This window comes from Harmonia axyridis, chromosome 1 (genome assembly GCF_914767665.1).
Source record: "Harmonia axyridis chromosome 1, icHarAxyr1.1, whole genome shotgun sequence".
NCBI classification, from domain to species: domain Eukaryota; kingdom Metazoa; phylum Arthropoda; class Insecta; order Coleoptera; family Coccinellidae; genus Harmonia; species Harmonia axyridis.
Window position 1 is genome coordinate 70968631 of NC_059501.1, and position 26410 is coordinate 70995040.

Sequence of the window (26410 nt, forward strand, 5' to 3'; positions counted from 1 at the left end):
CTTAAGCCCTAGGAAGTGAGGCCTCTATTTTACAGACCGAGATACTGGCTGTTTACGTATGCGCTCAGGAGTGTCTTAAAATGAACCCCAAGAGGGCGCATGTCTACATCACCACCGACAGCCAAATCACGCTGAGAACCCTGGAATCGTACTGCCAGGGGTCTCTGTTGACCTGGGAATGCCGTAACACCATAATGCAACTGGCCAGAGGCAATAAAGTAACTCTACTATGGGTACCAGCACTGTGGTGTTAAAGGAAATGGAAAAACCGATGAACTTGCAAAGAGTGCATCAAGGTTAACACCTGCTGGACCTGAGCCTTTCTGTGGGCTAGGAAAAGACCAATATAAGGCTACGGTCCAGCAATGGGAGATGAATAACCGGATAACCCACTAGACTAACACTCATGGCCAAGGAATTCGTGATGATTTCACCTACCTACGCCACAAAGCTCTTGAAGCGGTCACGAGCTGAGCTTCGGGTGATGGTGGAAGTGCTGACGGGGCACTGTCGGTACAAACATCATTTGTACCATATGGGAAAGTCACCAGATGAAATTTGCAGGCTCTGTGGATTAGAAGCAGAAACGGCCGAACACATGGTATGCAAGTGTCCAGAGCTGGCTGGCCTAAGAACCATTCATATGGGGGAGCCGGTCCTAGATACCCGATAGGTAACGGCCAAGGCCCCTAAGGAGGTTGTCAGTTTTATTAACGTCATTACGACCTCCTTGGGTTTCCATGTATGAGTAGGGTAGAGAACATAAGATCTACATGGTCGCAGTTCCCGGAAGGCTTACCGAGCCACAACGACCCCAGTTCAAATAATAATAATTATTATATCCTCTCAGATACTATAATACCTTGAATACTTTCGTTATTTATTATCAATAATTCAGCTTCAAATTTAAGAAAATTTTTCAGCCTTGGTATCATGAAACGGTTGTTAATTTTTGAAAGAAAGTAGAAATATTACAGAATTTCAGGTACCTACTTCATCCAAATAAGTCGTAAAGTTTTCCGAGGTAAATAATTTTTGCTTAGTACCACATATTTTAGCTCGAATCGATCAGCTCGAAATTTTGACCGAAGCTTGAAATCCTTATGTCATGTCACCAAAATCTCAACTTACATAATTCATAACTCATAGTGGATTTGAAGTTCAAGTGAAATCACTAGGGAACAAAAACATCAAGGTTCCGGTGCAGTCTTAAGCCTAATATGAATTAACCATATTATGATAAAAACCTATTTGGATAACGATGATCTTTGGACATTGAAGTTTACTAACTACTAACTCTTTTCAGGCTTATGACTACTGGCTGAACGATATGTACCTCAAGAACCCAAACGCTTTACCCGTGAACTCCAACCCTGGCATGGTTTTTCCTCCCCGAAAATTCACAACCATTCTGGACATAGCTCGTTTCGCCTCAAGACTACTTGTAGCAGCCTTAGACCATAAAGAGATCCTAAACAGACAGAATCTACCAATAGAAAGAGCTACCTCCAGAGAACCTGGACAACCACTTTGCATGTCACAGTATTACAGGATTCTAGGATCCTGCCGGATACCTGGAGAATACGGGGATTCCCAGTATTTGAGTCCTCAATCATCATCTAGTTCCTTAGTCAATGAGCACGTTATAGTCATATGTAGAAGTCAATTATATTGTGTTACAGTACAAGCAACCGATAGAGGCAGACTTTCTGAAGATGAACTGTGTGCACAAATTCTTCACATACTAGACGATGCACCTTGTTTGAATAACCCTCCTCCTATTGGTCTACTCACGGGATGGAAACGCCCTTTATGGGCTGAAGCAAGAGCATTATTGCTTCTAGATGAAAACAATAGGAGAAATTTAGACCTTATATCGAAATCACTATTAGTAATTTGTTTGGACGAAGCACTGCCTCCCAGCTTCAACTGTCGTCTTCAAAGAGGAGCAAAAGGTCATTCAGCTGGTAATCGAGATGAGGCCAACCTGGCTGCACAAATGCTGCATGGTGGAGGAAGTTCATACAACTCAGCTAATAGATGGTTTGATAAAACTATCCAAATAATTTTATCTGGTGATGGAGCTTGTGGTCTTTGTTACGAACACTCAACTGCAGAGGGAGTAACCGTTATCAACCTAATGGAGAAGCTTTGGAGCTATGCTGATAGTAAAATGGGAGAGAACGAAGTTCCTACAGCTTCCGTTGGTCATCTACCCCCTCCTGAACGACTAGAATGGTATTTAACGAAAGAAGACTACCTCAACATGGAAAAAGCAGCCAAGTTCCTAGATAACCTTGTGAAGGATCTGGATTTTCAAGTGTTCAGGTTTAATAATTATGGAAAAAATTTCATCAAATCTTGCAGTGTTAGTCCTGATGTTTATGTTCAGTTGGCTCTGCAATTGGCTTACTATAGGTTGTATGGGAAATTAACAGCTACCTACGAAAGTGCTTCTACAAGGAGGTGAGTTGAATCACATTTTTATATTCTGTCGCTTTTAGGTATATATTCAGCATGTTCGTTATTCATCATCATTATTCATTGTTGATTATTCATCATTCATGTATTGAGCACATCCATGACCAATACTTGGTGCTGTTGATTCATTGTGTTGTCAACACGATAAATGCTGGAAAAAAACAGTTTTTCATCACCAACCACCACCCATGCCAACTAAAGCTATCTATTGGAAAAATACTGGATTTCTTTTTACTACAAATTATATGTATTTCCTTGAACAAGAAATCGCTATAGTTTGGATTTCAAGTGTACATATGGAATAACAATTCCAACCCCCGTGCAAAATTTCAATTTGATCACATCATCAGAACCATAAAAAATTCCAGAAGAATATTGCATGAGTATAATTAAATATTTTCGCGATTATAAATTCGATCAGGTTCAGATTTTACGTGTATACACTGTTCAACAATTGATAGGGATTACTTACTTGTTCTAAATTTATTTCTGACATATTCGCTCCAAGATTATAAATTTACTCAGATATCAGAGTATTTTCAGTTGATAATATGGTTCACTTGAGAAAAGAATGAAAAAATGTAAAGTTGGAGAGTAAAAAAGACTTTATTAGGAACACTCAAAATTCTGTGTTTGAATAACATAAAAATTTTATGATGAAACCACAAGAAGGCTGAAGTTTCGGTTAAGCTAGTACCTAGTTGGTCCCCCACGAGCTCGTCTCAAGGATTCTACCCTACTTTCGATCAAACGATTTATAAAATTTTGAGGCAAATTCGTCCAAATATCCCGTAAAGCGTTAGAAAGGTCCTCCAGGTTATTGATCGGTTGTTCTAAGGTTGACAATTGTCTAGACATCTCAGACCAGACATGTTCGATGCAATTCATGTCTGGAGAGCGAGCTGGCCAGTTCATCTTATCAATAGCATGCGTTTCTAGCGCTTCATTAACCAGACGACTACGGTGTGGACGGGCATTATCGTCAATTAAAATGAAATTCTCGACCACGGCAGCCGCAAACGGAACAATTATGGGTTCAATAATCATATCGTGATATCTCTGGTTGGTCATGGTGATGTTCTGCAGAACAACCAACTCTGTGCGTTGGTTCAAACAAATGCCTCCCCCTACACATATAGAACCTCTGCCAAAAGCTGTTGTGGGTACCATAAACTGTTCTGCATACCTTCGACCTTTTTCCCTCCAAGCAAGAATACGTCCATCGGACTTGACCAAACGAAATCTAGACTCATCCGTAAATAAACATCGGCTCCAATCTTCAAGTTTCCAATTGCGGTTCTCCTCAGCCCATTGCCGTCGATGAACCCGGTGTTCCCTATTCAAACGGGGATGTTGTACCCTCGTACATGCTCTCAAACCACGAACATGTAGTCGTCGTCTTACAGTCTGGTTCGAAATTAGAACTCCTGTTGCAACTCTCAGTGATCTATTGAGCCGCGACGCCGGGTAAGTGGGATTTCTCCTAGCATTGAGGATCAAAAGACGATCTTGGGCAGCTGTTGTATTGCGCTGCCGACCTCCCCCATGAACATAAGCTACTGAGTCGTTCTGGATGAACCTATTCCAAGCCCGACTCACGACACTTTGCGAAACATTCAACCGCCGGGACACTTCTCGCTGGGACAAACCTTCCTGTATCCACCGTATGATTTGGTCCAGTTGCACAGGAGCCAAACGTCTTCTCGACATGACTGATAAGCTGATATTGTTCTCATTTTTTCAATTATTGTCACCTTATGTGTTTGAACGAGAGAAAAAAACAGATTTAATAACAAATACCACATTGCTTTTCACTCCACCTGTAACAGCCTACAGATAATAATCGATTTTGTGAACAAGAGCCGATGAAGTGAGGAAGACTTTGATATAATCAACTCAAAACATCTTACTTTTTCCTTAGAGAACATATAATGTACAGATATTCACGAGATAACTTTAAAAAAAATACAAATGAAGAGAAGTTCATAAGTGATCCCTAGCAATTGTTGATTAGTGTATAAGCAATGTAAATTCCCAGTTTAGTGAAAAATTTTAATACATCTTCATCGTGCTATGTTACAGATTTGCTTTGGGAAGGGTAGACTGCATAAGATCAGCAAGTCCAGAAGCTCTAACTTGGGTCACTGCAATGTCCCAGTTAAAGGAAGATGATATGCTTGGTAAAAAGGTAACTTTTCACCTGGTAAGTGACGAAGAGAAGCTAAGACTCTGGAATGAAGCAGTTCGACAACAAACCAGGGAAATGATTGACAACATTCTTGGAGAAGGCATTGATATCCATCTCCTAGGACTCAAGGAAGCAGCTAAAGACACTTCTCCTCATGCCAATTTTCCTCTGCCAGAGATTTTCACGGATAGTTCTTATAGGTTAGCGAATACATTTTTGTTGAGTACTAGTCAAGTTGCTACTAGTGGTGATAGTTTTATGGGATACGGTCCTGTAGAACCAAATGGATATGGTGCTTCATATAATATTAAAGGTGATAGTATTATTTTCTGTCTTTCTGCTTTTTGGTCATCTGAAATTACGAGTACATCACGATTTGCGCAGGCTCTAGAAGAAAGTTTGAATATGTTGCAAGCTTTGCTCACAAGACCACAATAAGAAAATACCTTTCAATAATTTATAGTTATCGTGGTTTGATAAAAAACATTATTTAGGATTAGATGAAGTCGTTGAATGAATATTGCCGAAAGGCAGATTGACAAAATGAAATAGAAATCAAGGAATATTATGCCTACAACATTTGATGTCCGACTTATATTTGTGATGAATCAACTATTTACAATTTTTAACATGACTGAAATTGTGGCCATCATATAACTGATATTGGACGTAATAATCTCGGTATCTACCTTACTATTCGAATATCGAAGTACTAATATTTTTCTATATTTTCTTCTTTACCTTTATGTTATGATTTGAATGTTATGTGAAATAGTTTTATGAGATGACTTGAAAGGAAAAATAGTTCATTATTTGTATTCATATATTCAATCTTTAAAAAAAAAATTCTTGTAATTGCAACTCCTGATTATAGAGAAAGTATAATTCTGATATAACATATCAAAAAATTTGAATGTAAATAAGAAACAATTTTATTATCTTCTCGACCTTAATTTTAGGACTAAAAAGAGAAGGGAAAAAGGAAAAACTTATATAATTTGATTGAAAAATGAAGCTTCATTCAGGAAGTAAAACGACATATGAATTTGGTCTTTTATAATTGTTACGGATTGTTCATTTGATTGTTATGTATTATTATTATTATTATTGATATGTTTCCGTTATCAATATGAAGCTTTGATTTCCTTCTTGTTTTGCTTTTGGAAATCGTCATTAGTTTATTGAACTTGTTGAAATATTATAAATAATATATAAATATTGTTGTAAAGTTGTTGAATGTTACCTATAAGATGTAAGATAGAATTATGGTAAAAGAGATTGATTGATATATCTATTATTCACAAATGTTGTAAAAACTGAGTTTTATTATATATATTTGATGTTTTTAATATTTCAAAATTTTATTATAACGAATTTAAATAATTGTTTTGATGAATAATGAATCATTATTATATTATATCATTATATTATTACCTTTAATATTTGAAATTCTACTTCTTTCTTTTTTTTCGAAAATGAGTATATTTCATTATATTTCATATCGTATTTTACTATATCCTAAAGTAGCTTTCATTCACTTAAATGATCAAATAATGATGGATTGTACCATTGAATGAAATTTGCAGATTTTTCTTGGTCGATTTTATAAGACATCGATGATGAGGGAATTAAACTAAAATTATGAAATTGATTTCTGAGTCAACCTTCGATTTCATATATAACTTACAATATTAAAAGAGAATCTATATCGCAAATGATTTCATTTGTAACATTTGTGAAGAATGTAATATTTTATCATTTTAAATGTATAAATAGGTTAGTAGTGATTTTTTTTAATGGATTGTATAAAAGTTATTAGAAAGTCGTGTATTAGCAATATATATGAAATAATCAATCATTATGAAAGACATATTTATATTTTCAAGTGTGAATTCGTATCATTGATATTCAAAAATCACATATCAACTATCTGAAGAAATGTAGCCATATCGATATTGTACCTAAGCTTTTTTTGTAATGACTGCTGAAACAGCTTTAAAATTGTTAGACAGATATTCTGTTATTTATGTTCATAATTGAACCAACAATAATACATATATACAAAAAATTATAACATCAAATAAAGGTATGGAAATATCAAAAGAAATTATTACCCTTACTATGAATTTTACATACTTATTGGTGTTATTCGATAGAAATTGAGTCAATTTTTCGTATATTGCGTTGTTGCATTTTCCAATGATCTTTGTGTTCTCTAACTAATTACTGTTATGATATATGTTCGCTTTAAGTGTTTCATGTGAATTAATTATAGAATTAGATTTAGAAATGGGAATATACTTAAGCCCATACATTATAATATTGTCAAATGTATGCAGACAAATATAAGGGTGATATAGCTATAGATCGTTAAACCTCCAATTATTCGTATTTCATAATTTTCAGGCAGAAATTGTGTCCCAATTTTAAATATGTAGTACTGAGTGATAGAATGCCAAAACTAATAGAAATAATAATTGAATTTAAGAATTCCCACGAAGAAGAATAAACAACATAAATTCACAAATGACAGAAGAAAGTCAATATAGAATGATTGTTCATTTTTCTTCGTTCAACTGTAACCCTTTTAAGAAGAATATTTTTCCTCGTGTTATTTATTGTTCCTGTTAATTATTTATCGAAATATGTGATTTCAATTCCCGAGCATATCACTTTTTAGAATTGCCTCAAAAAACTCCGAAGTATTAAATCTTATATGCATTGTGATAGAACTTTTAAGAATGTATATGTATGTAAATAAAATTTCGGAAATCATTTTGAATTTTATTTATATTTTAGATTAAGGCATAGTTTGAATTCGAATCGAATCCAAAATACTATCAGAGGTGTTGGTCCAAAAAACTTAAACCTTTTTGAATAATTCAAAAGTGATAAGTGCGAAAAAAAGTCATTCTTATGCTTGAAGGAATGGCAAGAAGCTCATTTCTTCGATGAAGTAATCAATAAACGTGCTTCGCAAACAAAATTTTTTTATAGCATATATTATAATTGATTTACCATATCTCAATGAATGATTTTCTTTCAAAGTATAACCTTCTGACTGATTCTCTCACCATAATTTGAATTTATAGAATGTTCAGTGCTGAGAGAATGAACTTATTAAGGAAGAAGAGTTTCGAATGAATCAAAATATCTGATCGAACTATTTACAAGTTCACATAGTTTAAATTAGAAAAGGAGTCAGAATGAATGCAACTATTGATATCTTTTTAAATTAAAAACTCCATGTAATCTTAAACTACCTCGAATAAAAAACAAGATCAATCGACCTTTTTAAGAATTTTATGCAGAATATTTCCTTTCATTCAAAGTTATAAACAAAATGAAAGTGAACAATTCCAAAAATGAGTTCAACAATAAATGATCCGAGCTGTTATTCGTCGTATAGTAAGTTTTTTTTATCCCATCGTAGAACATCCTATACCTATAGTTATTAATTTTCAAAAAACTTCGATCGTTTTCTATTTCGAAGGTTAAATGATACCAAAAAAAATATTCAAGATAAAAGCCTCAATCATTCAATATTATTTTCGACAATAGTTTGTTTATTCAATAGGTATCTACGATATGATATGAATTTGCTCTTTGGCATTATGTCTCTGGATATATTTAAATGAATTATCGCTAGTTGAAAAGGAAACAAATGAAGTAAATTCATTAAAAAAGTTGACATTATATTTATTCATGATAAACTTACAAAATAAGTACAGGATTCCTGGAAATTTATATATAATATACAGTCTTTTTTCCATTTCCATCATGATTTTGATATCAAATTGAATATGCAAGTATAAATAGGTTCTGAATATCATCAAGAGCTCAATTTCTCAATTAAATTTCGGGAATATCGTTTCCCTTAACATGACTTTTTCTGCATCTCCTTATTCTTGATCCACTCAAATTTGAGTCCATTTGCGTGTAGGTGCTCTATTATTGACGTTTCAGACAAAAGAACTCCAGGAGTTAATACTCCTTTCCTTTTAGGAAGTTTTTCTGGTTCTGTGAGCAACATAATTCCTGAGAGAACTAAACACAAACTAGTCAATTTATACCCTGTATTATTTCCTTTGATTCTAGCCACTAATTCAGTATCGGGGGCGTGTTTAGGTTGATCCTTTGCATCCTTCCATCCTTTACCTACTAAAATAAGAGAACACCAATTGTCATCCAACTTCTCTTCACAGGGTTCTTTGTCGGAGAAACAACCACCAGTGAACATAGATGGATTTTTTAGTAGCAAATTCCTTCCAAACTTTGTTTTGCTGAGAAGTAGCAAGAATCCACCAAAAATAATGAAGAGAATTATCTCCACGAAACTAGGGAATACAAAGTAAGATTCTATTTGTACTGGTCTTGCGTTCCTCTCTTTGTATCTATGCTGTTGAGTTCTTCGCATCACCGAAAGATCTGCCGTAGGAGACAGAATTGCCCAACCTTCTTCATTTTCAGGCTTGAATGGGATCAACCTACGTCTCAATCTGGGTTTGAGAACTGGCCACTCTTCTTTTCTGAGCTTTCTCATCTGTTTGAGCTCGTTGCTGTTTCCAAGCAGATCGATCATAGAGTTCCAAGTTGACGTGTTGAAGTCTGGTCCAGGAATACCCCCTCTATCGCAACCATACTTTAAATATGTCTCTACAGAATTCACTAATCCTTTCATCTTCCTTTGGAGGAACACAATACCCATATCGTAAGCCAGAGAATCGTAACCGCATGAGTTGGACACATACACTCCTGCTTTTCTGGCTTGGTCATCGTATTCTAGTTGGATTTTCTCGATGAAATTGGGTTCAGCACTCACATCCAGGTAATGAGTCCCTAAATCTATACAAGTACGGATAACATTCTCACCGTGTTGAAGTAGAGGTCCACAGAAGTTCAACAATACTCTGGTATTTTTCACCACTTTTCTTATGGACTCAGGATCTTGCAAATCAGCTAAAAACACAGGTATTTTGGGTATTCTCTCATCTTTAGTTTTCTCGTGTAGTTTTTGCAGTACTTTTCGGACTTTATTTTCATTTCTTCCGGCGATGCCCCATTTGATCTGAAGTCCTCTCTTTGACGTTAATTCATGGAAAAAATTCACCCCATATCTGCCAACAAGACCAGTTACTCCAAACAAGATAACATCTAATTTTCTTTCAGGCATTATGCTTTCAAACTCGGCAGTTTTTTATCTCTGACTGCCGCTGTTCTAGAATTGTGACCTTTATATATGTGTAGTAGAACTGATAGTAATTTTAGATATTACCGAAGAGAGATCGTGCAGAAATTCCTCTGATTCAAAATCCTTATTGAAGCGAAATATGTTTTCCAAATTCGATATGACTTTATCATCTTGGGTATGATCGAATTCCCAAGGTCAAAGTTTGATGTGTTACACAATAAGTAAATGTGATATACACACAACGTCAAAAGTCTTGGCCCCCCTATCAACTCTCAACTTGTTGAATGTAACTTGATAGATTGTGTGAATCTTCACTATCTTATCACTTAAAAATGAAAACAATAAACCAGCAAAAAATGTTTTTTGTTCGGGAGAATACAGGTGCATTCGAAGTTAATCAGTTCTTAGAAAATAACGAGAGTTGTAATATTAAGAATATTCCATGGAAAATTCCGGGACATCCAGTTTCTCAGATTGACCGGGCAAGAATAGTTGCCTTACATCAGGAAGCTTTGTCGAATCACCAGATTGCGAATCATTTGATTATTTCCGAAATTTTAATTAATGATTTGATTCTTGGGATGATTAGGTGTATTGGGCAGTTGATTGAAAGGAGAGGTGATATAATCAAAAATAAATAATCGATAAATTTATATTTTTTTCTCATTTTTCCTATTTTGTATCATCCTGCATAATAAAGAGTAAAAAATAAAGATTTTCTATCAAATATATTGCAGTTGAAATAGAGGAAAATATTCATCTCATTTCCAGAACATAGATTCTTTATTTCTTGAGAAACCTAGGGAGGGCCAATACTTTTGACGATGTGTGTATTTGAGTTTATCGGCTTAATGGAGCGTAAAGAGCGTTTATCATCAACGAAAAAAATCATTGATTTAGATCAATCACTCTTTGGGGTTTGAAATTAGGAGTTCAAGACCTCCTGAAAATCATATCATTAATTACGAATCTTGAGTAGCAAAATATGTAATTTTTCATCAAATTCTAGAAATTCGTTCAAATTGAAAAAAAACATACATTATTGACTAACTAGTTCTGAGACGAATAGAAATAACCTATATTTGAAGGGTACCTATATCTCTCCTTATAATCAAGATACAGAGTGTTTTATTGATTTTGTCCATTTCTTCAATTACCCATAATTTTCAAATTACCCTATATATTTCATGATATTACGTTTATTATATACAACAACGACTTCATAACAGACAACTAGATTTATGTTTCAGGTCCAGCCTAATAAAAATTGATGAATAGATGAAGATACAGCCTAGAATTTCTTGAATTTGATAAGATATTCGAATAAAGGAGAAAAAACTGGGAAGCAAGGTATTTCTCGAACTTCCTCATGCGATCTAGTAGTAATAGGAAAAGTTCAGAAGTTAGAGTTAGGCGATGAAATCACTAGACTACTTTTCAGGTGAATATTGCGCAATCAAGGAATTTTATACAGATCTTATTTAGGGATGGAGCACAAATCACCTGATTAATAATTTTAAAAAATCATATGTCTGCGCCGAATAAAATACTTTTGCTTCAAAACAGGCCCATTTTCAATACAGGTTTTAATTTAATGTTTGTTATGATGTTTATAATAATGGATTTGTTGGTCCGTTACCCTTTTTAACTGGTGGAGTTCATTTTGATTTTCTTCAAAATACTTTACCTGTTTTGCTTGATGCAGCTGTTAATGTCAGAGGCATGTATTTTCAACACGATAGGGCTGTACTTCATTTCAAAGCTATTGTGACCAATTTCTTGAACGAAAATTTTCTGAATCGTTGGATTGGTAGGAGTGGACCTCAGAATTAGTTTGCAAGGAGCCCCGACTTATTGAATCCTATTAATTATTTTGTTTCGGGTTATTCAAAATCAGAAGTTTACTCGAAACGAAAAAACGATAGAATCAATCATCATTGAAACTTCGTGAAGGTATTTATGTTTACAATTATCTTACAAATGTTCTCTCAAACGTTTTTCGGATCACCAGTTAGTACAATTCAATCTTAATTCCCCTAACCTAGAACCTAATTCTAATTGCTTAAACATAGCTTAACCTAATTAACCTAAGTCAAAAAAGTTTACAATATCTACAGACGATTTACTCGAATTACTTATCGAGGAAATCGACATTATCACGTTCCTTGTTTCTTTTGGAATGTGGAAGATTGATTTGCTGATGACCCTTTTTTACGGAACATACCTGATTGTTAATCAGGGTTTTTTTTCTTATGACGTGAGAGACAACATTAAATGGGTACTAGTTGAAATAATCGACATGAAATTTTAGAAGAAAGGAGATATAGTTTTGGAATTGTATTTCTGCGAACGCCATCTGTTGACTTCAAATCAATTTTTTTATAACGAAAATAAATCGAAAATTATATAGGCTGTAGATGGTTAACGTGTTGATGACAGACGACCGGCCGGACTAACTCATCAGTGAGTTGATTAGTTTAAGATACTTTCGACTCAAAATTTTAGAACTACAGAAATCTGTGCAAAAAAAATAGCCCGCTGTTTCCTTAGAACAAGTACCTACACAAAAATTGAAAAAAATTTCAATAAAAGTGGAAGATAATTATATAACTTGAAGAAAACAACTGTGAAAATGTAGAAACAAATGAAATAAAATCTTTAAAAATATTCAGAAAATATAATGGCACTTAATTGAATTATTAAATACAAAAATTTTTGAAAATCAGGAAATAACTTCCGTATAATATAATGATCGCATTTCATTGAAGAAAAGAAGTACTCAATATTAGGGAAATAAATATGAATATTAAGAGGCGAAACGAACATAAAGAACAACAACAACAAAAAATAAATTTAAAGGTTCAAAAAAAATATGAATGCAGGAATTATCTTACATTAGACACATATTAAATTCAGATAATAAAGAATAGAATTTTCCAATAAAAATTAAATCCAATAAAGGATTACTATTTTCTAAGGAACTGACATGAGTTATTGCATTTTTTTTAATAATCTTGGAACGAATGATTATCACACTCAAAACAAACTGTAGCGACTAAGGAAATTGCAGAATGCAGAAAATTTGAAGGTTAGGTCGATAGCATAATAAGAATCGGGAAATAATTTAATAATTATTCAAAGAAAATGACAACGGACATCCCTCAAGGAAAAGTGTTAACCGTAGTTCGGGCTTTCGACCCTCATCAGGACGGTGAAAAAGTGTAAGGACGAACAACATTTGGAGGAAAACAAACAACAACATGAACCAGCCTCTTATTTGTGTTTTCCGTAGGCAGACCCAATGGGTATTCGGGCAACAACCAACTTCAACACGTAGACAGCTATAGCTACCTGCGTGACATCCAAGTCCAGGACTAACAAGTATGTGCAAAGGATAAATAAATAAATAATATAAATAAATAAATTTTATTCAATCCTTTCAGACACAAACATGGTGTATACAGGGCCCCCGCAACCGCGCGTTCAACGCGTGCACCGCACGCGGGCGCGACTCTGAAGGGGCGCCAAAATTTCTTATAGACCGCATGAAAAACCGAAAGACCAAAGGTCTTTGAAAAAGTTTTTTTTTTATTTTTTCAACAATTTTCAACGTGCAAAAACATCTTTTACACATCCAAACAAGTTCCCGAACCCGAACGTCGCAATCCCCATAAAATAACCTCGGCCACAGATTGCAATTATACGATTCTTTTCGAGTAAACAAATCATAAATAATCATCCCTTTGTCGGTACGGGATTTTTTTATGGACCACCTGCACCGGACGGCGGGCACCATTTCTTCGATCTTCACTAAAACGCATATGGTACACATAAACAATCATAAATACCGAAGCAATAGCTTTTAGCCAGGGGAATTACTGAAACTTTCGCCACCATCTGTAGGAAAAATACTACAGGTTACAGAGAATTTCTGAAACTACCAAAATCTGCTTGCTATGCTATAACAGCAGAAACCTATCCAAAGAATAGTTATTTTGTTTCGAAACGTTTAGGGGTTGAGGTCAAGACGCAAAAAATTAAAATACTCAGATAATTAAAAAGATTTGTATTTTGTGTAATTGTGGTTTGTTTTACTGTTTCTTGTTGTGATTCAATTAAATTTTATGAAATGGTAAGTACCTATCCACATACAGTATTAGCATTTCTATTAGTCTATAAAATTCGATATTTTTTTTCTGTTTAAAATGGTGCACATCCTAAATTAGCCCATGCCTATATACTATAATATTATTTTTATTTGCTTCAAATAGGGAAGTATTGTTTGTAATCGTGAAAAAATTGAATCGACTTTGATATTTTGAATTTGTTACCGGGGGCCACCATCATATTATACTTAATTTTAATTTTTAATATGCACCCTGGATCTGTATTATTTATTTGATGTTCGTAGCCGTTTGACATTCTAAAAAAATTATATTTCACCTTTGCCAAAAATTAATTATTATAACAGGAACAGGGTATGTGCTTCCGATCGGTCTTAACTTATTATTATTATTATCTAATATTAACTCCGTTTAGGTTTAAAGGCTCGGATTTAAGGTTTAAATTCATAAAAATGAAAACATACGGGTTATTCTCAAAGAGATGGCGCAAAGTAAATCATGGGTGAATGTCCTTACCAATTTTGGATCAAGTTTTTCTTAAATTCTAGGAGCCATACAAGAGAAAACGACCTTCTGGTGCAAAATTTCGACCGCAAAAAAAAGCTAGACTTCAACAAAGGGAGAAGATGGCTGGGAGTATGTTCTAATACTGAAACGATAGAGGGAGAAGAAATTACAGTTTCTAAAGCGGCGCCATCGCCATCTTCTGCAACATGTGAACCATCGATATCAACAAGTATTGAAAATCTAGCCTCTGTAGAGTCGGCCATCCTAACAACTACGACTACAAGCGACACTTTTGACGATTGTCACAGGAAAGATTATCTGGTTTGGCCATCTTAGCTATAGAGCAAGAGATACTCGATAAAATTGATTTTGATGATATAATAAAAGAATTCGCAGCAGCCAAATCTAGAAAACCATCCATTAAATTTTATCCTTTAATTGAATATTTTATTTGTTATTTGTTTATTGTTTGGTTTATATATTTATGAATAGATTAAAGAAGAATAAAGCTCAGGTTTTGAAAACTCTGCAGTTCCATTACAAAATTAATATAAAATACGGTTTTGATCGAATGCTTGAATAAAATAATGAAAAATTTTAAAAATGTATTATGCAACAACTGACAGCATAAAGTTCTTAAAGCATCCAATAAAGGTTGCTGATAGTTTTTTTAACTCTTCTACAAATAAATTCCTAACAAAAACTGAAACATTTTTTGCCGATTATCCTGCGACGTTTTTCTCCACTTCCCCCCTTTAAGGGGCGCCAAAATATTTTCGCCACGCGGGCGTTGATGGCCCTTGCGGGGGCCCTGGGTGTATAGGACAGGTCAAGGGGATTATTCAAAATACTCTTTAGGATCCTTAATTCTTCAGCAATATTTCGAGTGATGTAAAAGATGGACGTCATCAGATTCCATTACGCATATTTCTACAATATAATTTTTATTTAACAGACAGTTGATAACATATCAAATTCGATGTTTATATACTGTAATTGCAATGCTGCAATGGTTATTTAAATATTTTCTTCATAATAATAACAATTTGATAATACACCTTGGCTACTCAGTTATGTTACTTCTATGTTTTTTGCACAGTAGGGTACGAAATGTTTTCAAGTAGTTAGTATTCCCTCGATACCAATTATTATTGAGAAGAGAATTAATTTCAATTGATAGTCAAAATGCTATCATTCGCATAAATAGTACAAATCTTGTTATCTCACGGGTTCAAGGGAACTTCCAACCTTAGAGGCCTATATAATAAGAATTCGAAGCTGAGAAAAATCCTTTTTTGAGTTCCGTAATTAGGATATATCGGTTCTCTCTGACCTTGTATTAAAAATGAGTGAAAAACTAGATTTGATTTTGTTTGGTGTTACCGGTCTTGTTGGTCGATATGGTGTCCGCTATCTATATAACTTATGCAAAGAGAAGAACTTAACATGGGGAGTTGCCGGAAGAAGCGAATACAAAATAAAGAAAGTCTTGGAAAAACTAGAGGATGAAACCGAAGACAAATCTGTGGTGAAAATACCAATTATTCTCGCTGATATGAGCGATGAGCAGTCCATAAAGCAAATGACTTCAAGATGTAAAGTCTTAATACAATCCTGTGGACCGTTAAGAAAAATGAGAGAGGTCGTCTTGAAAGCCTGCATACAATCCAGAACTCACTACGTTGATGTGACTGCTGAAGAGAAATACATCGACAAAATCCAAATTAAATACCATGAAGAAGCCAAGAAAGCCGGAATATACGTTGTGTGTGCTTGCGGCATTGACAGTGTAACCTACGACCTTGGCTTATTACACATACAGAAAAAATTCAAAGGAACAGTGAACTCCGTTGAGACCTACATGAAAACGGACAGGAACAACCCTAACATACCTGAGCCGAGCTGCAGTGTGTCCACCTGGAACTCTTTAATCGATCTTTTGGTGAACAAACACGAACTCAAAGCTTTGCAAGCAAAAATATTCAACAAAAATATGCCCAAATTGAAACCAACTCTTGTGACTAAATACTGTCCATTCAAACCTTACGTTGAAGATGGCTGGTCAATTCTTTCAACTGGTTCAGACAGGTCAGTGATGATGAGAACCCAACAGTATTTGTATGAAGAAAAGAACCTTCGCCCAGTCCAAATACAAACCTATTTCATGTTGAAGGCTCTTTATTATTTGATATTCTATATGATATTTGGCCTCATGTTCCTCATATTCTTACCTTTCAAGGCAGGAAGAAAGCTTTTACTAAGGTACCCAGCATTTTTCAGTGCTGGCGTCTTTAGTAGCAGAGAACCTTCCGAAGAAATGTGTGAGAATTCTAACTTCAGACTTACCTTCGTAGCCAAAGGATGGAAAAATAAAACTGTGGGACCTGATGAGAAAATCAATGAGAAACCCAATCATGGTATGATATTCCAAGTTAAGGGAAACAATCCGAGATATGGATCTACTGCCCTCTGTTTGATTATGTCAGGAATATTATTGTCAACACAGTCAGACAAATTACCAAGTAAACCTGGTGTTTACACCCCAGGTATAGCTTTTGGAGAAACCACTATTGTACAGGATCTTCACAAGCGTGGATTAACTTTTGATATCCTCACCGAATATACCATTACCTCATAAGATATTCCTATTTATTTCTCATTTTTCATCTATTGTAATAAACTATAATAAGTAACCTATATATTTCCTCTATATATCAATACAAACATGTCTGTCAACTTTTCTGAACATAAGGTTTAGTCTGGATCTTTATATTGAAGGTAAGTGACGTTTCATTTAATGAAAAATGGATGAAAACGCGTTTCGATAAAATTGTGCAGCAAAGCAATGGCTTGATAAGTGTTATTCAGACTCTACTTCATCGACAACAACGCTTAAAAAGATTGTCTGCAAACTGTTTCAATAATTTCAGTAAGATTGCAAAGAGGTGCAGTTCGATTTCTAATATCTAATTTCTTAATTTGCGTGGCATTTTTTGTTTCTAAGATATTGAGAGCAATAGTCAGTTTTTAAGAAAAAATTTTTACTCTCCATATCTCAGAATACAAAGTATTTGCGAACAAAATATATATGGCAAAATATAATCTTTTTTTCTTGCAGAACACTGAAGTTTGTGGCACTTAATCACTAAAACCCTGTATAGAAAAAGAAATCTTTTTTCTGTATTGTATCGTTTCAGTAACTCGCTTATATTTATTTTGCCTTGATGTCTCAACACTGATTCAAAAATCTAGAATTTATTTTGTTTGATGTTACCGGTCTAGCACAGGACCGGTTCCAGGAGACATTACTTTGTTAGTGGCTTAGTTACTGTTTTTCTTCAATGGTGATCAATAGGTATATCAATCTGAATACATTCTCAATAGAGAATAATTTAATCTACGAATAAATTCAAAGAAGGTGAGATTTCAAAAATCGATAATATCATACCTACAAGCAAAACATATTTTTTCTCTTTGAAAACGAGAGCTGAAATTACAGTCCACAATAAATTTCTCATAAATAATAATACTTGATATTTACAACAATCTATTTAGGTTTTTTTGAAAGATACCAGATGTGAATTTATTGACCCAAGAATTAATTTTTCACATAAAGGTTCACAATGAGTTTAAATTAGTGCAAAATACACAGTCACTGCAAGAACTTTTCTGCATTTTAGCAGGTAATTGATTGAAGCCTTGTGCAATAAGCAGATCTTCGAAAAGAATATCTTTCAATTCAATGTTGATTTTTTTACCGTAGTGTTCGGAATTTCACGCTATCCTTCCTTTTGGAGCATTTGATGGTTATTGATTCTAAATAATATGAAAACAATAAAATTCATTCCCAAAAAAATATAATGAAACAAAAAAAGCAATTGTTTTTTTACAATGTGTTCAATATGGGGGCGCCAAAAAATGTTTTACCTAAGGCGCCAAAACTGGCTACTCTGGTGTTGTTGGTCGATATGGTGTCCGCATTTGTATGCAATATGCAAAAAACTTCACATGGAAAGTTGCGGAAAGAATCTCATGCAAAATCGAAAAAGGCTTGAAGAAACAGAAAAATCTGTGGCATTATAATACCAATTATAGTCGCTGAAATCAGCGATGAGTAATCCATAAAGCGCGGACTGAGAAGAAAGAAACTGTCATGGTTGAGAAATATACGACAGTGGACTGGACTAAATTTCGAACAAATTATAAGAACCGCCGAAAACAGAGAGGAATATGATATCCAACCTCCATTGACGGTGAAGGCACACTAAGAAGAAGTCCATAAAGCAAATAAATTCAAAATCTAACAATCATGTGGACCTTAAGACAAATGTGTAAGGTCCTCCTGCATACAATCTAGAAGTCATTTCTCTAATTCTTTAGGACCCTAAAGCAAATAAATAATACCATATTATAACTAATTATCCATTTGTCGGCACTTTGGATTCCATTACTAACTGCGTTAACATTTCACTCACAAAGATAGGTCAGTAAATTTAGTATATTCTGTTGATTACTTTGGGGTGAATGACGTGAAATTTTTCCATTATATTCCATGTTTAACTCTTAATGTGTGTTGCATGATCTCGAAAATGATCAAAATTATGGGTCAGCATAATTCAGAAAAATTCTTTAAAAAAGGAAAATTGATGCAGGCGAACCTTCAATTTTTTTTGCATTGAATATAACACTCTTCGACAGGTGAGAATCAATCTCAAGAAGTGTGTATTAATTCAAATGACATCGGAAACGAATAATAATTTTTGGTTCGTTTCTAAGTATCTCCCCTTCCAAGGGTCTGGGTACACCACTGCAAGCTACCACACAGTTCAACGAGGTCCTGCATCATTTCGATTTTTTTCTTTGATATCAATTGTTATTATTGATAGGAGAATGCATTTTAATTGATAGTTTGAATCGCATATAGTTATAGTATACGAATCTTGTTATCGGGTTCAAGGGACTCTCGACCTAATAAGGGTCTTACATAAAGAATATAAAAAATTTCGAACCATTTTTCACTTCAGTTTATAACTGTCACTCTTCAACTCATCTCTGTGTATCAAAAATGAGTGAAAAATTAGATTTGATTTTGTTTGGTGTTACCGGTCTAGTTGGACGATATGGTGTCCGTTATCTATATCGTTTATGTAAAGAGAAGAACTTAACATGGGGAGTTGCCGGAAGAAGCGAATACAAAATCAAAAAAGTCTTGGAAAAACTCGAGGATGAAACTAAAGACCAATCTGTGGCGAAAATACCAATCATCCTCGCTGATATGAGCGATGAGCAGTCCATAAATCAAATGACTTCAAGATGTAAAGTCTTAATACAAGCCTGTGGACCTTTAAGACAAATGGGCGAGGTTGTCGTGCAGAAAGCCTGCATACAATCTAGAACTCACTACGTTGATGTGAGTGCTGAAGAGAACTTCATCGACAAAATCCAAGTTGAATATCATGAAGATGCCAAGAAAGCTGGAATATACGTGGTTTGTGCTTGTGGTTTTGACTGTGTAATCTACGACCTTGGCTTGAAGCACTTACAGCACAAATTCAAAGGAACAGTAAACTCAGTTGAGACCTATTTGAAATTGGACTACCATAATCCAACCTTAACTGGACCAAGTTACAATGTTTCCACTTGGAACTCTACCATCGATCTTTTGGTGAACAAACACGAACTTAAAGCTTTGCAAGCAAAAATATTCAATAAACATATGCCCAAATTGAAACCAGCTCTTGATACTAAATACTTTCCATTCAAACCTCACGTTGAAGATGGCTGGTCAATTCTTTTAACTGGTTCAGATAGGTCAGTGATGATGAGAACGCAACAGTATTTGTATGAGGAGAAGAACCATCGCCCAGTCCAAATACAAACCTACCTCATGTTAAAGGCACTTTATTATTTGATATTCTTTGTAATTTATGGCCTCATGATCTCCATTTGCCTCCCTTTCAAATTAGGAAGGAAAATTCTGTTGAGGTACCCAGCATTTTTCAGTGCTGGAGTTTTTGGTAGCAGAGAACCTTCCGCAGAAATGTGTGAGAATTCTTACTTCAGACTAACCTTCGTAGCCAAAGGATGGAAAAATAAAATTATTGGACCTCATGAGAAACTCAATGAAATGCCGAACCATGGTATGATACTTCAAATTAAGGGAAACAACCCGGGATATAGAGTTTCTGCCCTCTGTTTGATTTTATCCGGATTTTTATTGTCAACACAGTCTAACAAACTACCTGGTAAACCAGGTGTCTACACTCCAGGCATAGCTTTTAGAGACACCACTATTGTAAAGGATCTTGACGATCATGGATTATCTTTTAATGTCCTCAACGAATTTGCCATTACCTCTTAGTATATTCCTATTGGTTTTTTTTTGTTACAAATTATAGTGATCAATTCAAGTTGAAAGTTTTTCAAGTGAAATTCTCAAGACGAGGTGAATAATGTTAATGAAAAAAATTATAGATAATGTAAAATTTAGATAATATTTTGTGAGCTTTTATACATAGGTACTACTTAAGTACATACTACTTTTGTAAAACCTACCTGCTTTTAAGGTGGGTAGGTATTGTTATGGTTTTTCCATGATCAAAAGTGAAATGAAAAAAGCCTATTGATTGATGTTCAAAATTTTTTCACTAGAATCTACCCTGCCATATTTTCCAAAATTCGAAAGAAATAATAAAATGATTAATAATAAAGATACAATGCATTTTGCAAAATCCCAAACCTGAAAGGTTTCCGACTTGTATTTTTGCCGGGGCGGCAGAAAACGGTGAAGCGGTCTCTGGACCCCGTTTATCCAATGCCACAAATCATAAAACAAAGACATAATATAATTTACTTCACAACAAATAGAGGGTCATTGTACCTCTATTTATTTTATTGCTCTGAGCAATTTTACTGATATGGCAATAATTTTGCATTCTTCAAACTTGAAAAATTTTATTGGCTAGTCATAGTCAACACTCTGCTACTCTCACAAATTCTAAGAGTGATATATAATTTTCCTCTCAAAAATTTATCAGTCACCAAATACCTATAGTATTGTATAAATATTGTAATCTCATTCTTTTTGCAATGCCTATAGATATACGCATATCATATGTGACAAGGAAACGGAAACCTTCGAATTTCCATCTTCATCCACATGAAAATCTAGAAAAACGATAGTACCCGCACACTTCTGATTCGAGGGAGAAGAACTTGTCTGCTTAGCATCTTCAGACGTTTATTTTTGACCAATATATCACGCGATATATCCAGAATACTACTTTACTCTTTGAAAGAAAAAGGTTTTGAATTTTAAAGCTAATAATTCATGTTAGCCCACAGATTAAATTATTAGGAGTTACAATTGACAAACATCTGAATTGGGAAATACACTGTGTGCCTCCCTCATAATAATATAAGTTGATATGGATTGTTTGAAAGCTATTTACTTTTCGAACTTCCAGTCTTTGCTCTCGTATGGAATAATTTTTTGGCGAGGTAGTCCTCAGGCTAGACGAGTGTTTAAAGCACAGAAACTGGGCTATAAGATCAATGAATCAGATGGCATATAGATCATCATGTAGGAATATTTAAAACAAAAATTCAATAAAATGACCACAATAGGTTTATATGTAATCAGAATGTTGTTATTTTTTCGTAAAAATAGATAGCTTTGAGATCTATAATTATCTTCGTAGAAGAATAAGAGATATTTCTGATTTTACTTTGTTCAAGAAAACTGTATCTTCAATTTTAAATTGATTGTGAACCATATTCGATATCAGAATTTGAAATGAATTGTAAAAATAAAATTTAGAATGTTTTTTATAGGTAAAACATCTTCTTTTGTTGGGTTATTAAGTTGATTTTTTTCCCTTATTGCGATCTGTTTTCATTTTGTTATTTATAGCAATTTTGAGAATAAATATCCATCTAATGATTGCAGTGATTTCTTGGAGGGGGATAATAAACCAGAATAATATCCTATGTTCCCAATAAACATATATTCAAAAGATTACGGTTAAAAATATTAAATGCAATAAAAATATATACTGGTTAAATAGTAATCCATGTTTCAGGTATATATAATAAATACAAAGACTATATTTTGAAAAAATTTTCATCAACGAGTATAAAAATAAGTACTTTTCATTTCACATTAGTAACATTAATTTTGATGTCCTGGTTGCGAAGTTAAATCTAGATAGTTTGATGAGCACACAATCATTGTTATTCAGCTTGGAATTGTCTGTAATCTTCAATACATTCACTAACAATCAGGATATCAAAATCATATTCAGTACAATTCTCCTTTTCAGACTTTTAACAAATAGAAACTTCAGCCCATCCATAAGGAAACATTTAAATACTGAATGCATAAAGCTTTCAAGATAAATGAAGTTTAAATGATATCAAATAAGAAAACCAAATACAAAATTACAACCAAACAAATAATAATAAAAGTTCACAGAAAAAACAAAGTCAAATATTCTATAGTTTTCAGATAGAATAACAAACAATATCTAATTTTACCATTATAAAATAGAAAGATGGTCATCTACAATATTTCAATTGGTACATAAGAACAGACAAAAGCATAAGCAAGACAAAAGCTAAGCCATTATGCCTTTAGAAGTGTGATGAATTTGTTTTTTCCTAAAAACTTGTTTTGAGAGATAAACACCAAACTTTTAAAATAAATATTAACAAACTGAAAATATCTCTAACACCTACTAAAATAAAAACAAATATTGCAACTGATAAGGTGAAATCATGATAACAATTCTACTCATTGATATCATATTCTTTAATAACTTTGAAGGTAACTCCATTCTCATCGAGTTGTTCAATGAGTGATGTTTCAGAGAAGGTGGCCCCTGGAGAATACACACCACCAGCTTTTGGAAGATTAGAGGGTTCAGTGAGTATAACAATTCCAGCCAAAACCAAACAGATACAGGTTGATCCATAACCAGGGTTCTTTCCTCTAACTTCTGCAAGAATACCCTTGTTTGGAGGATTTTTATATTGATCTTCAGGTCCTGCCAATTTTTCTTTCCAGCCCTTTCCAACCAAAGATATTTTGAACCAAGATTTCTCAATTACTTCTTCTGATGGTTCTTTGGTGTCAAATGCACCGCCAGAAAATAAACTTGGGTACTTCAGTAACAAGTTTCTGCCAAATTGAAATTTCGAAAGGAGAGCGAATATTATTCCAAACACTCCTAATATCATCAACTGCCAAAAAGTAGCTACCAGGAAATAAGTTTGAACCTGCACGGGACGCTGTTTCTTTTCTTCATATAAATAGCGCTGAGTTCTTATCATTACGGATCGATCAGAACCTGAAAGAAACAGAAAATTATAACTTTTTAATTCTGTAACAATATCAATATTTCAATTCTCGTTGGAAAAAGCAATTTTTGCGAGAATTTCTTGAAAACAATTCATAATTACCTGGAAAAACAACTGCCCACTCATCATCAATGGGAGCTTTGAATGGTAATTTGTTGGTTGCTAGACGAGGTTCTAGCTTGGGCAACTTTTTAGAAAATAATTTACTCCTTAGAGGTCTCAACTGGTCCGCTGTTGCCACTCCATAAACTGCTGATTCCCATGTACCATAATTTATAGCAGGCCCCGTCAGTGATGGATCCTCAGTACCAGTTTTCAGGAACGTTTCAACAGAGTTTAAGGTGCCTTCAAATTTCTTCTGTAGAAAGATCAAGCCCAAATCGCAAGGGATACTATCAAGACCACAAGCACTGACAATGTAAATACCCTTTTCTTTAGCCTTCTCATTATACTCGAGCTGCATTTTTTCCATAAACATTGGCTCTCCACTAACATCAACGTGGTGAGTACCAGCTTCTACACAAGCTTTAACAACAGTTTCTCCCATAAATCTGTAAGGGCCGCAACAGTTGATAATAAGTCTAGCCCTTGAGGCCATATTTTGAATCGTTTGAGGATCTGAGAGATCCGCAAGGATAATAGGGACCTTAGCAATACTTGCATCTTCAGTTTCTTTCTCCAAATCAGTTAATATTGCGCGTATTCTAGACTCATTTCTTCCAGCAACGCCCCAGGTCAAATGCCGACCTCTAGCAGAAGAAAATTTGTGTACATACTTTAAAGCGTGTTTTCCAGTGAATCCTGTTACACCAAATAGTATAATATCCAATTTTTCTGCCATCATAGAATACTTAAGAAGGTAATTATTGCTTTATCACTTAGCGGTTACCGGTTACACGTAGTATTTGAAGATAAAATTTCAAGGGTAATGTACTATAAACTTTGGATTATTGCGGAACGTTTATAGATAGATATTTACGTGAGCAATTCATGACACCATTGACACCTGTCAGAAAACTCTCAGATTACTGAAATATAAGTTACAGGTTCCTCTTAGTAGTCTTAATTCATATTTCCAAAAAAAAAAAGAATGTCATGTGTTATATAACTGTACAATGTACAGAATGAGTGTTACGTAGTATTTAAATGAGATTTAGCTACAACCTCATTCAATTATGCTTTATTCGAGGAGTTTGTGATTTATTTATGTTCTTCCGAAAGAAGATTTCTCTTTCTACTGATAGTTTTGTTCAATAGATGGCAGCTTAAAAGAATATTGTCACTCCACGCCTGAATATGTCATATTTGAGTTTAAGATAACATGTAAACAGAAAAATTGGTTGTTGTCAGAATCATGTTTAAAAACACTTTCCAAAGTGGTTTTTTGTCTATTTTGTATAGCATAGGTAGCAAACCTCTTCAAATATGGGACAAAAAGGTAAAAAATGGACATATCAAAAGAATAACCGACGAAGAAATCCAATCGCTTGTCTTGGAAATAGTCGGTTGTAACGTGAGCACAACGTATATAACTTGTCCTGCCTGTCCAAAAAAGACCTTAGGAATCAAACTGCCATATCTGGTTATGATTGTTAAAAATTTGAAGAAGTATTTCACGTTCGAAGTGCAGGTGAGAAAGCATGTCGTTAATGTTTATTGATCAAACAGAATAATTGGTTGATTAGATGTATTGATCTTCATATATTAAATATTTATGTTTCATAAGATTCTGGATGATAAGAATGTGAGACGGAGGTTCAGAGCTAGTAACTATCAGTCAACAACTAGGGTGAAACCTTTCATATGTACGATGCCTATGAGATTAGACGATGGGTGGAATCAAATTCAATTCAATGTAGCAGACTTCACAAGACGTGCTTATGGTACAACATATGTAGAAACATTACGAGTGCAGGTTCATGCTAGCTGTAGAATAAGGAGGGTTTACTTTTCTGATAGGTAAGATATTTATAAGTGGCATCTTCTAATAATTTCAAACAATGTTAATCATCGTTCTCAATATTGATAAAGATAACAAGATTTTCCACAGCCAAACTAATTGTTATTCTCTTTAAGGTTATACAGTGAAGATGAACTACCAGCTGAGTTCAAACTCTTCCTTCCAATACAGAGCAAAACTAAGCAAGTAGCTGCGCAGCACTGAGGAAATAAATACACATCGTCAGATATTTTTGTGATAATGAGTTTTTTTGTTTAAGATGATTCGAGAATGTTTTGTATTGTATTATGTGGATTAAAAGTGAAGTGCTTTATCAGTTTTTTCATTGTATAAGCAAACTGTTTTTTATATAGTTTCACTTAGTCACAATTTTGGTAAAGAAATAGCATTCAAAGTTTCAATTTTCTTTACGTGCATATTTATGGATTCTAATATATTAGTTTCCATTTGTTGTAATTTTGTGATTCATTTTACTATAAGTTATCAAATAACTTACTTTTAATTCACTTTTATTTTAAAGTGTTAAATAGTACACCATTACCATAAATACCATAAATCATAGTTGTTCTAAGAACTTTTGTATCACTTGCACTGTATGTATT

The 26410-nt window shown here is 34.0% G+C and overlaps 6 protein-coding genes across 8 annotated transcripts in view; 4 read left to right on the plus strand and 2 right to left on the minus strand.

Annotated features, from left to right (window-relative positions):
* Nucleotides 1-5968, plus strand: part of LOC123671138 (choline O-acetyltransferase) — a 109794-nt gene extending 103826 nt beyond the window's left edge. For all 3 annotated transcript variants that reach the window (XM_045604833.1, XM_045604832.1, XM_045604831.1), the window contains 2 exons: nt 1307-2466; nt 4564-5968. In XM_045604833.1, the coding sequence (XP_045460789.1) occupies nt 1307-2466; nt 4564-5107 (1704 nt within the window). In that variant the 3' untranslated portion in view covers nt 5108-5968. The remainder of the gene's footprint in view (nt 1-1306; nt 2467-4563) is intronic.
* Nucleotides 5969-8546: 2578 nt separating this feature from the next.
* Nucleotides 8547-9842, minus strand: LOC123673909 (saccharopine dehydrogenase-like oxidoreductase). Its single transcript, XM_045608675.1, has one exon. The coding sequence runs from the start codon at nt 9840-9842 to the stop codon at nt 8547-8549; it is 1296 nt and encodes a 431-aa protein (XP_045464631.1).
* A 5994-nt stretch (nt 9843-15836) lies between these two features.
* LOC123673917 (saccharopine dehydrogenase-like oxidoreductase) lies at nt 15837-17129 on the plus strand. The gene has a single exon (XM_045608686.1). It carries the CDS (start codon nt 15837-15839, stop codon nt 17127-17129), a length of 1293 nt encoding a protein of 430 aa, XP_045464642.1.
* Nucleotides 17130-19404: 2275 nt separating this feature from the next.
* Nucleotides 19405-21203, plus strand: LOC123671140 (saccharopine dehydrogenase-like oxidoreductase). Its single transcript, XM_045604835.1, has one exon. The coding sequence runs from the start codon at nt 19557-19559 to the stop codon at nt 20850-20852; it is 1296 nt and encodes a 431-aa protein (XP_045460791.1). The 5' UTR covers nt 19405-19556; the 3' UTR covers nt 20853-21203.
* A 1279-nt stretch (nt 21204-22482) lies between these two features.
* Nucleotides 22483-24844, minus strand: LOC123671141 (saccharopine dehydrogenase-like oxidoreductase). The gene is made up of 2 exons (XM_045604836.1): nt 23951-24844; nt 22483-23838 (listed from the first exon to the last, which is right to left on the minus strand). The coding sequence occupies exons 1-2, from the start codon at nt 24690-24692 to the stop codon at nt 23279-23281; spliced, it is 1302 nt and encodes a 433-aa protein (XP_045460792.1). The 5' UTR covers nt 24693-24844; the 3' UTR covers nt 22483-23278.
* Nucleotides 24845-25130: 286 nt separating this feature from the next.
* On the plus strand, nt 25131-26121 carry LOC123671142 (cilia- and flagella-associated protein 20). The gene is made up of 3 exons (XM_045604837.1): nt 25131-25478; nt 25575-25807; nt 25925-26121. Exons 1-3 carry the CDS (start codon nt 25203-25205, stop codon nt 26010-26012), a joined length of 597 nt encoding a protein of 198 aa, XP_045460793.1. The 5' UTR covers nt 25131-25202; the 3' UTR covers nt 26013-26121.
* Nucleotides 26122-26410: the final 289 nt, after the last annotated feature.

Bases quoted from the DNA above. Each gene is read 5' to 3' on its own strand.
- LOC123673909 (XM_045608675.1), bottom strand. From the start codon at position 9,842: ATGCCTGAAAGAAAATTAGATGTTATCTTGTTTGGAGTAACTGGTCTT.
- LOC123673917 (XM_045608686.1), top strand. From the start codon at position 15,837: ATGAGTGAAAAACTAGATTTGATTTTGTTTGGTGTTACCGGTCTTGTT.
- LOC123671140 (XM_045604835.1), top strand. From the start codon at position 19,557: ATGAGTGAAAAATTAGATTTGATTTTGTTTGGTGTTACCGGTCTAGTT.
- LOC123671141 (XM_045604836.1), bottom strand. From the start codon at position 24,692: ATGATGGCAGAAAAATTGGATATTATACTATTTGGTGTAACAGGATTC. The intron at 23,839-23,950 runs GTAATTATGAAT...TGTTTCTTTCAG, and splicing joins GTGGGCAGTTGTTTTTCCAG to GTTCTGATCGATCCGTAATG.
- LOC123671142 (XM_045604837.1), top strand. From the start codon at position 25,203: ATGTTTAAAAACACTTTCCAAAGTGGTTTTTTGTCTATTTTGTATAGC. The intron at 25,479-25,574 runs GTGAGAAAGCAT...ATGTTTCATAAG, and splicing joins ATTTCACGTTCGAAGTGCAG to ATTCTGGATGATAAGAATGT. The intron at 25,808-25,924 runs GTAAGATATTTA...ATTCTCTTTAAG, and splicing joins AGGGTTTACTTTTCTGATAG to GTTATACAGTGAAGATGAAC.